Source organism: Sus scrofa, chromosome 2, assembly GCF_054392235.1.
Source record: "Sus scrofa isolate SSC_HxYL_T2T_F1_AM1 chromosome 2, Sscrofa_HxYL_maternal_Yorkshire_Landrace_v2.0, whole genome shotgun sequence".
Classification (NCBI taxonomy): Eukaryota; Metazoa; Chordata; class Mammalia; order Artiodactyla; family Suidae; genus Sus; species Sus scrofa.
The window spans coordinates 78,582,389-78,593,206 of record NC_139384.1 but is presented as its reverse complement, the minus strand read 5'-3'; the positions used below and the strand labels follow the sequence as shown (position 1 = coordinate 78,593,206).

General features: G+C 41.1%; 1 protein-coding gene and 1 pseudogene across 1 annotated transcript; both read left to right on the top strand.

Annotated features, from left to right (window-relative positions):
- The first annotated feature begins 793 nt into the window (after window positions 1-793).
- Window positions 794-1,715, top strand: LOC100521604 (olfactory receptor 7D4-like; annotated as a pseudogene).
- Window positions 1,716-8,944: 7,229 nt separating this feature from the next.
- On the top strand, window positions 8,945-9,883 carry LOC100521430 (olfactory receptor 7C1-like). Its single transcript, XM_003123265.4, has one exon. The coding sequence runs from the start codon at window positions 8,945-8,947 to the stop codon at window positions 9,881-9,883; it is 939 nt and encodes a 312-aa protein (XP_003123313.2).
- Window positions 9,884-10,818: the final 935 nt, after the last annotated feature.

Sequence of the window (10,818 nt, the reverse complement as noted above, 5' to 3'; positions counted from 1 at the left end):
AACCCACCGAGTGAGGCCAGGGATCAAACCCACATCCTCATGGATAGTAGTTGGATCTGTTTTGCTGAGCCACAGTGGGAGCTCCCTATGCTTTTCTTTTCTGAGGGGAGAGGCAGAAACACTCAGGGGAGTGGGAGGGAGTGTCCTCTCTCAGGGTCTTGGATGACTACTGTGCCCAGACCCACCAGCTACTCTCTGTAAAAGTGCAACCTGAGAGGCGGCACTTCCAGGCATCCACATTGCTGGGCATGACCTGGGATGGACACTGTGCATTGCAAGACAGCAAGCTGCCAACCTAAAGAGTGTGTGATAGTCAACTAGTTAACAACTTGGTATGGGCACAGGCTCACCCAGGTTCTGAAAGTTGCAGGTAGTAATCCTTTACTTTCTGGGTCATTGGGAACACTTAGGGTACACAAAGCAGCTGCCCTTTGCCAAAGTACAGCAGTATTATGGTGAATAGCGACCCACACCATGAAGGACGATGGACTATTCATCCAGAGACAATGGCTACTTGCCTCTGGATTAGATAAGAAGAGGAGATTAGATTTCCCCCCAAATGATAGCTGTATAAGATAATGAGGTTTGTAATGCTCTCAGATATTGAATAGCAAATTATTGGTCAAAAATAATAAATACATAAATAATTTACCAATTGACTTAAAAGAGAAACAAAACCAAAATCTGTGTTTATTTCTGAGGTGTCATTAATAAAGATAAAATTTTATCTTAGGTACTGCTGTTTGTTTAATTAGCATTGCTTTGTTGTTTGCCTGGCAGAATTATCAGCAACATGAATGCAGGAAACCAAACAGAGGTCTTGGAATTCCTCCTCCTGGGCCTCTCCGAGGATGCAGAATGGCAGCCCCTCCTCTTTGGGCTGTTCTTGTCCATGTACCTGGTCTCCATGCTTGGGAACCTGCTCATCATCCTGGCTGTCAGCTCTGACTCCCACCTCCACACCCCCATGTACTTCTTCCTCTCCCACCTGTCTTTTTCGGATATTTGTTTCAGATCCACCACTGTCCCCAAAATGCTGGTGAACATCCAGACAGTGAGCAAAGCTATCACCTACGCAGGCTGCATCACCCAGATGTATTTTTACTTAATCTTCGGGTACCTGGACCACTTCCTCCTGACCGTGATGGCTTATGACCGCTTTGTGGCCATCTGTCATCCCCTGCACTACAGGACCATGATGAACCTGCACCTTTGTTGCCTGCTGGCTCTCGTCTCTTGGTCCCTCAGTTTCCTAATCACCCTCTTCTACAGTCTGATGGTGCTGCATCTCTCATTCTGCACACACACCTAAATTCCCTGCTGAGGTGCTCAAGTCCTCCTGTTCAGATGCTCTCAGCAATTACATCATGCTGTTTTCTGTGACTGGTGTGCTGGGTATTCCTCCAGTGACTGGGATCCTTGTCTCTTACTCTAAGATTATTTCCTCCATATTGAAAATGTCCTCAGTGGAGGGGAAGTACAAAGCGTTTTCCACCTGTGGGTCTCACCTAACGGTCATTTCCTTATTCTATGGGACAGGGTTAGGTGTGTACCTCAGTTATGCCTTCTCTGCCTCCTCCTCAAAGGGGGCAGTGGCCTCAGTGATGTACACCATGGTCACCCCCATGCTGAACCCCTTCATCTACAGCCTGAGGAACAGGGACATGCAGGGGTCCCTGAGAAAATGTGTCAGCAGGTCTTTCTTCTCCCTGTGAAGGGCCACTGCTGCTATGAGTGGGGAGTTACTGTGATAACCCAGGGTCAAAACCCTGCCAGTCAGAAACAGTGAATCTTCGCCTTTGTTGAGGGAGTGCCTTGTCCGTCTTTATCTGAAATACCATTGCTTGAGTCTCCTCCATGTTTTCACCTCCAAAGCAAGTGCTTCTCAAGAACTTCCTTTTGTGACTTTTATACCCTCTTTTCTGTGCACAAATGTTCATCCTTGGTCTCCTCCACACAATCAAGACAGTCATCAATCACCCACCAGAATGGCTCAAATTTTGTGTTTTCCATTGACACCAAAGCCCGTTTTGGGTAAGAAAGATGAATCTACTCTGTGAAGGTCTCCTCAAACTTATTCTGTACAGTAGTACTCTCTAGAGACAAACATAATTGGTCTTAGCAGCAGCCCTTCACATTCTTAATTAAAGTTTGCACTGCCCCATTCATACTTGTTCTGGACTGAAGGTTTCGGGCCCCCCAACATTTGTGTTGAAACCCTACTCTCCTTGCGATGGTGTTGGGATGTGGGGCTTTTGGGAGGTGGCTAAGATTTGATAAGGTCATGGGGATGGAGCCCCCATGATAGGATGGGTCCCCATGTGAGAGCATGAGAGCACCTGCCTTCTCTCTGTTTTCTGCCCTGAGAGGATAATAGAGCAGTGGAGAATCTGAAACCCTGAAGAGAATCTTCACTAGAACTTGATTATACTGGCCTCCTGATCTCAGACTTCCAGCCTCCAAAACTTCGAGAAACACATTTTTTGTTGTTGTTGTTGTTTACAAGCCCCTTAGCTGTTTGTAGTATGGCAGTCCAGAGGGTTAGGAAATAAATGGAAGACTTTGTGTAACTCATCTCTTTTCTGATACAATTTCCCAAGTTGTCCATATTTTCTCTATATACAATGATTTGTCAGGCTTCCTATTCGTCAAAATCGTTATAAAAATGTTTCCCGTATTTGTCTGCATAAGGTTGCTTCCAATCCATGTTTTCCCTATAATTGTTTTTTGATGTTAAGAACTTGTGCTTTCAGATGAACCTGTCTGCATCACAAACAGACACTCACAGACATGGAGAATAGACCTGTGGTTGCAAAGGGAGAGGGGGAGGAGGTGGTATGGACAGGAATTTTGGGATTAGTAAATGCAAACTATTATATTTAGAATGAATAAGCAATGAGGTCTAGCTTTATACCGTAGAGAACCAATAATTTGTGGTAGAACATCATAGAAGATAATATGAGAAAACCAAAGTGTATATATTTACAGCAGGGTCACTTAGCTGTACAATGGAAATCGACAGAAAATTGTAAATCAACTCTAAATTTTTTTAACAAAAATATTTTGTGCTAATATCCTACTTAAAAATAATTATTTATTGAATTCCCTCTCTGGCATAGTGGGTTAAGAATCAGACTGCAAAGGTTGGGGTCACTACAGGCACCAGGGTTTGATCTCTGACCTGGCATTGCTGCAGCTTAGGCTTGGATTTAACCCCTGGCCTAGGAGCTTCGATATGCCTGGGTGTGACCATAAAAAATTGTATTAGTTCCTAATGGTAATTTGAACAAGATTTTTAAAATATGAAAATCTCATTCTGTTAAGTGCCATATTCATAATTTCCTCCCAGAGTGATACGTGCTTTCTGTGATATGAAATGATCATCCTATCCAGGATGAGAGGAGAAGAGTATTTCTAGGACAGCCCATTTCTCCTCATTTACTCAGAATATCACTAGATTTTCTGTCCCATCTATTCCTTGTAGTTCTTAGCGTCTTAACGCCTTGTTGCCTGCCCCAAACAAAAAGTCAGACTTGAATAGTTCAGTCAAACAGCCAAAGTCTCAAGACTGTCCCTATCAGCAATGAATGTGATGTATGCAGTGACAAAGATCAGATTATCTCCAGGTTACTTTGTTTAAAGAAAAAAATTAATATTCATGAGAAGGTTGTCTTACAGCTTTATAGCTTTATCCTAGTACAATCAAGTGTCTGTCCATGTCTGTATCTGTACATCTATATACTAGATTTCAGATTAAGCCACCAACATGCCTGTGAGCTCTTCCTTCTCAGTGTCTTCAAGAATTAGGAGGATTTCAAAGGACACAGATGAAGGAGGGTGTTTCTTAGGGCATGGACAAGCCAGTGGGCACAGTGGAATATTTTCAGGGGTCAAAGATGTTTGGTGGTAGGAGAAGAGTCACATGAAAATATATGGGTGATGCAAACTGTTAATCTTGGAATGGATTTACAATGAGATGCTGCTGTGTAGCATTGCTAACTCTCTCTACATACTTATATTGCAGCAGAACAAAGGGAGGAATAAAATGTATGCATGTGAGTGTAACTTAGTCCCTATGCTGTAGAGTGGAAAAATAAATAAAATAAAATAATAATAAAAAAATATATGGGTGAGAGATCTGGAAAGAGTGAAAGAGTAGAAAGTCTTATGTGGGCATGTATATTGAGTTCACTGAAAGTTTTCCAGAGACTTGTTCTCACCATTGCTCTGGAAGAAAAGTGAAAAGGAGCAGTCACCCACAGTTCATGTGATGGTGGGCTTATTGTCTCCCTAGCCCTGTGCTCATGCCAATGCCATGATACTTTTTTAGAAAAAAATTTTTATGAAAGTATAGTTGACTTACAACTTTACTTTAATTTCTGATGTGACCCAGTCATACATATATATCTTTTTGGATGCTCTTTTCCATCATGTTCTAACCCAAGAGATTAGACATAGTGCCTTGTACTGTACAATAAGACCTCAATGCTTATCCCTTCTAAATGTAAATATTTGCATCTACCAATCCAAAACTCCCAGTCAGTTCCATTCCTCTCCTTCTCCCCGCAGCAAACACAAGTCTGCTCTCCATGTCCCTGATCTGTTTCTCCAGTAGCTATGATCATTTGTGCCGTATTAAATTACACATAAGTGATATATTTCATTTGTCTTTTTCTTTCTGACTTGCTTCAATTAATATAAGAATCTCTAGTTGCATCCATGTTGCTGAAATGGCATTATTTTGTTCTTTTTTATAGGTGAATAGTATTCCATTGTATCTATGTACCACATCTTCTTAATCCGTTCATCTGTCAATGGATATTTAGGTTGTTTCCATGTCTCGGCTATTGTGAACAGTGCTGCAATGAACATAGGAGGGCATGCGTCTTTCTGAATGAAAGTTTTGTCTGGAAATATGCCCAGGACCTTAGTCAGCTGCCCTTCATCTCTGGAGCTGTCTCATAGTCTATCTCTGTGCAGTCCAAGATGGTAACCACCAGCTAAACATGATCATTTAGCACATTTCAAGTGCTGACTCACCCATGTGCCTAGTACCATATTTAGGCAGTGCAGATATAAATTATTTTCATTATCACAAAAAGTTCTATTGGAGAACATTTTTCTACCCATTTGTGGGGAAATAAAATTTTCCTGGATTTCTCGGTGCTCTTGCAGTGAGAGCCCTAGCCTCCCAAGACATCGGAAAGTATACGAAATAAGGATAGAGAATGTTAGATTTCAGTTCCCTCAGAAATGTTTTGCTCTTGTTATGTGAATGAGCCAAAGATGGCCTCTGCGTATTGGCCCCGAGTGTGTGTATATTTTCCCTGTGGGTGATGACTCTTCAGTGCAAAAGCCTGTCAGCACCAAACTTAACTTTTCAAACATCCAGTTTTTAAAAATAGCCCAATCGCATTTGAATCCATTTAGAGTTGCCTGCTTTGCACACCCTGAAAAACTCCTTGGACAGCTGTTACCTATTGATGATAAAAGGACCTGTGGATTTAATGCCTCAAGCAGCTCTCGCCCTTCCCTTCCATGGCTCTCTGACCCAGGGACCCAGTGTTCCTGTGGGAAAAAGTGAGCTCAGGGTTTCCTACTTTGCCATCTCAGACACTTTTCACCTATGACATATTTTGTTCAGTGAGATGTACATTTCATTTTTACCATGTGAAAACCAATTTTTTTAACTCTGTGCTTGTCTTTGCCCCCATTATCTTAAAAATTTGTTTTTATTTTATTTTATTTTATTTTATTTTATTTTATTTTATGTCTATGGCCACACCTGTGGTATGTGGAAGCTCCCAGGCCAGAGACTGGATCTGAGCCTCAGCTGTGAACTACACCAGAACTGTGGTAATGCCTGATATTTTAACCCACTGTACCAGCTGGGGATCAAAACCAGGGATCAAACCCAGGTCTCTGCAGCAATCCAAGCCACTGCGGTCAGATCTTTAATGTGCTACACTACAGCGGCAACTCCTAAAAGCCCCTTTTTATTTTCTAATTACCATGTCACACTTTTCTATCTATTTTGTTGTCAGACATTTTGTCCAGTCACAGCTATGCCAATTACAGGATATAATTGCAACAAATTGATCATTTTCTCTATGTTATTCATCCCTAAAATGGAGGTAATAACCTTTATGTCATGGTTATTATTAAATGAATGAATTATAATAAAGAGTGTGGTATTCACTGTTATTAAATTTTTTAATAAGTCCTCTTAACAATGAACACTGTTCTCTTTATCAACATTTGTTTATTTAATAGTAATCCTGAGCTAAGAGTTATTGTCTCTATTTAGGATGTTTGACAGAGTAGAGAAGCAGCAGTGTTGTGTGTTATTCATATATATTCATATACTCTGAATAATATATTCAGATTTTCACACCTGATAGAGCAAGTCTTTGATTTAGGGTGCTGTCAGGGTCTTCAGTGGCCCTATACAATCAGTATTTAAGGATGATCACTGGCAAAGAACAAGTAGTTTGATACTAATTGAATGCTTTTCAGAGAGAATCATGAGCCCTGTGGGACATCATGCCTAAGAAGAAGAGAAATTATAGGGTGAAAAAAAACATGACTGTCCCCAAATTACCCATGTGGGAATAGAACTGTCAAGCAGAGTTTCCATTTTTATTATGTTTTTTCTTTCCCAAGGGCAAAGCTGTTTGGAAATGGAGTAACACTAGGAATATTTATTTAATTAGGTGCTTTGAGAATTCAACCTTGGATGCCCCTGAAAGGATAAATTCTCCTTGTCTGTCCCTGTGCTCCCAGCTCACTGACCCCAGCCCAAGAAAAATATTGTCACCTTGCTGATCCCAGGTCTATTTGGATCTTATACCATTTTTCATTCTGGAGATCTTGCACCATCCTTTATCCTTCCATCCATCAGTGCAACCAGATATTCTTCCCTGCTATCATCTGAGTGATCCATTTGGGCTTAGTAAGTGCTCAGAAAGAGGAGTGTGTATTCATGCACATGGAGGAGGCTTTTGTGAGCAGCAAAGTAACTCCAGGGACATGGACAAAGTAGTGGCTAAGAGCTTCTAGTAAAAATTCCTAAAGAGTTTAAGTTTGTGGCTTCTAAGAGGAATCCAGACTCTGGAGTGAATTAAATGATGCTGATAATGAGACATTTTCTTTATAACTTCCATGGTATTCTGACTGCCATTTCAGGGCTTGGTATGATACAGCCTGTTTTTTGAGCTAGATTTTCCTTATCATTTAGGGAACTAGTTTATCTTTCTTAATGTGCTATAAGTGTTCCTCCAACCACACATCTTGTATTATAGCCCCCTGCCCATTGGAGACACATTTATTTTATTTATTAATTTATTTTTTATACTTTAAAATTTACAAATGACCTTAAATTTTGGTAAATGGTTGTGTCATCATTTTCAGAATATATCTGTTTGAGGTATCTATGTATACATTTACAATATTTTTCTTAATTTTAAGCAGTCTTCAACTGTGAGGATAAATGCTTCTTTGTCATGTTGAATGCATTTTGATATTATTGGACTATATTTGGCTGATGTTTGTATTACTGTCATACAACACCATAAATGGAATGCCTGGAAAAATTTTACTATGCTTGGATGAATTTTTGAAAGCCATAGCAACCCAAAGAAGTCATTTTGTCACTCTACTCATTTTTCTCTTCATTGTCATATTTTATTTCTATCAGAATGAATTTTGATGCTTCCTATTTTTAAGGAATATAATCTACTGAGTTCTCTCTTGAATCAAAGTTATAGCATCCCAGTGAAAGCAGCTTCCATGGAAAAGTGAAGATTAACAGAAAAGAACAAGCATATTTAAATAGAATACAGGGTTAGAAGGTGACCAGCAGTCTTGAAAGGCTGCTTCCCACCCTGGAAAGCATCAGAACCAAGATCATCACTTCCATCTCTTTCCATTTCTCTCTCCTTCCCATATTTTTTAGGCCAAGTGATCTACACTATCCCATTCTAAGAACTTGTGTCACTGCATTCAGCTCCACAGACGGTAATTCCCAAATCCTAAAATGTACTGAGCCATGGTTTCTCTATGTTTCCATAATATTCCAGGCACTGTTCTTTAAAACATCAACTCATTTATTTCTCACAACAATCCTCTGGAGTAGGTATCATTAATAATCCCGTTTCACCAGGTAGGAAATGAGGAAGTGAGAAAGCAGAGAAATTGGCTAAGATCAGTGAGGGGTGGAGCAAGGGTTCAAGGTGGAGCAGAGAGATTCTAGGATCCACCTTTTGACATGATACTTACTACCACACCTTAGCAGTTCAGTACAGTGATTCTGAAGTGCAAGCTGCCTTCTTTGCAAGCATAGTGATGGACAGTCCTAACACCCGATTCTAGGTTAACGTGTCTTATCAAGTCCATCCCTTCAATTATTAACTAAAATATGAATTTTATTTGGAAGTTTCTCCAGTGAAGCTCTTTGTCCAGATTGAGTGAGACACCACTCTCTTACCAAATTAGTTGGTGTCATGGGGCAGCGGGGCCAGAGCACACCCAATTACACATGACTGTGCTAGAGTACTAAGTAAATGAAGGAAAAGGCAAAATCATCCAAGGGGCAAGTTTCAGCATCACCAAAGGAAAAATGTTCAAACGATTGATGTGCAGAATCTAAAAGGGGCTGATGCTGAGCTGGACACCACAGAGGTTGGTGGTCTCTTGAGACAGATTTTGAGGGGCATGACCAATTTTTGATAAAGATCAGACGAAGGGAATATATTATCCCTTAAAATTGATAACTGTATAAGATACTGATATCTGTAATCACTCCCAGTGAATGAAAACTAATTTGTTATTGAAAGTGTAGTTTTTTTTCCTGTGTGTTGGCTTGGGGGAGGTTGATTGTATGATAAAAATCTTTTAATATTTGGGGACTCCTGTTTGTTTGTTTTATGGCAGAATTCTCAGCTCCATGGATGCAGGAAACCAAACATGGGTCTTGGAATTCCTCCTCCTGGGCCTCTCAGAGGATGCAGAACAGCAGCCCCTCCTCTTTGGGCTGTTCTTGTCCATGTACCTGGTCTCCATGCTTGGGAACCTGCTCATCATCCTGGCTGTCAGCTCTGACTCCCGCCTCCACACCCCCATGTACTTCTTCCTCTCCCACCTCTCTTTTTCTGATATTTGTTGCAGTTCCACCATAGTTCCCCAAATGCTGTTGAACATCCAGACAGCGAGCAAAGCCATCATCTATTCAGGCTGCATTACCCAGATGTATTTTTCCTCAGTTTTTTTGTGCTTGGACAACCTCCTCCTGACCGTGATGGCTTTTGACCGCTTTGTGGCCATCTGTCACCCCCTGCACTACAGGATCATGATGAACCCACTCCTCTGTGACCTGCTGGCTCTATTCTCTTGGTCTGTCAGTATCCTTTTCCCCCTCATCCCATGTCTGATGGCACTGCATCTCTCATTCTGCACACACACGGAAATTCCCCACTTCTTCTGTGAACTGGCTGAGGTGCTCAAGTCTGCCTGTTCTGATGCTTTCAGGAATTATATTGCTATGTATTCTCTGACTGGCCTGCTGGCTATTCCTCCACTGACTGGAATCCTTGTCTCTTACTCTAAGATTATTTACTCCATATTAAAAATGTCCTCATTGGAGGGGAAGTACAAAGCATTTTCCACCTGTGGGTCTCACTTAACGGTCATTTCCTTATTCTACGGGACAGGGTTAGGTGTGTACCTCAGTTCTGCCTTCTCCCCCTCCTCCTCAAAGGGGGCAGTGGCCTCAGTGATGTACACCGTGGTCACCCCCATGCTGAACCCCTTCATCTACAGCCTGAGGAACAGGGACCTGCAGGGGGCCCTGAGGAAATTTGTCAGCAGGTCTTCCTTCCCCCTGTGAATGATCATGGATGCTGTGAGAGGGTAGTTACTATGACAACCAAAGAACAATTCCCTGGCAGTCAGAAATACCAAATCTTTGACTTCATTGTGGTGGTGAATTGTCCTTCTTTATCTGAAATATCATCATGGGTTTTTCTGCGTTTATACATCCGTGAGAAACTGCTTTCCACAAACTTCCTTTAGACACATTTATGCCGTCTTTCCTGTGCATAAATTTTTATCTTTGGTCTTGTCTGCATTAGCAATAGATATAGCGTATCAATATAGTCATAAAGTCATCCTCCCGAAGGACCAAAAACCTTCTATATATGCTGTCCGTGATATGAAATGATCTTCCTAACCAGGATGAGATTAGAAGGATATTTCCAGGACAGCCGATTACTCCTCAATTTACCCACAATATTACTAGATTTTCTTTCATATATATCTTCATATTTCTCAGCATCTTCAAATCTTGTTCCCCTCTCTGTGTTCAACTTGAATAGTTCAAACAAACTGCCAGAAGTCTCAAGGCTGTACTATCAGCCAGTGAATAGTGTTGTATTCAGTGACAAAGATAAGATTTTCACCAGAATACTTTGTTTAAAGAAGAAAATTAATATTCACAAGAGGGTTGTCTTATGCTAGAACAATTGAGTATATGTCCATGTCTGTGTCTGTATATCTATATGCTAGATTTCAGATTAAGCCACCAATAGGCCTCTGAGATCTTTTTTCTCAGTGTCTTCAAGAATAAGGAGGCTTTCAGGGGATGAAGATGAAGGGGGTCATTTCTTGGAGTATGGGCAACCTGTGGGGCAAGGTGGAACATTTTCAGGGGCCAGTGATGGTGTGGTGATGGGAAAAGAATCTCATGGGTGAGAGATGTGGAAATGGTAAAAGTGTAACATGTCTGAACCCACTGAGCCACAACAGGAACTCTGTGGGCATGTG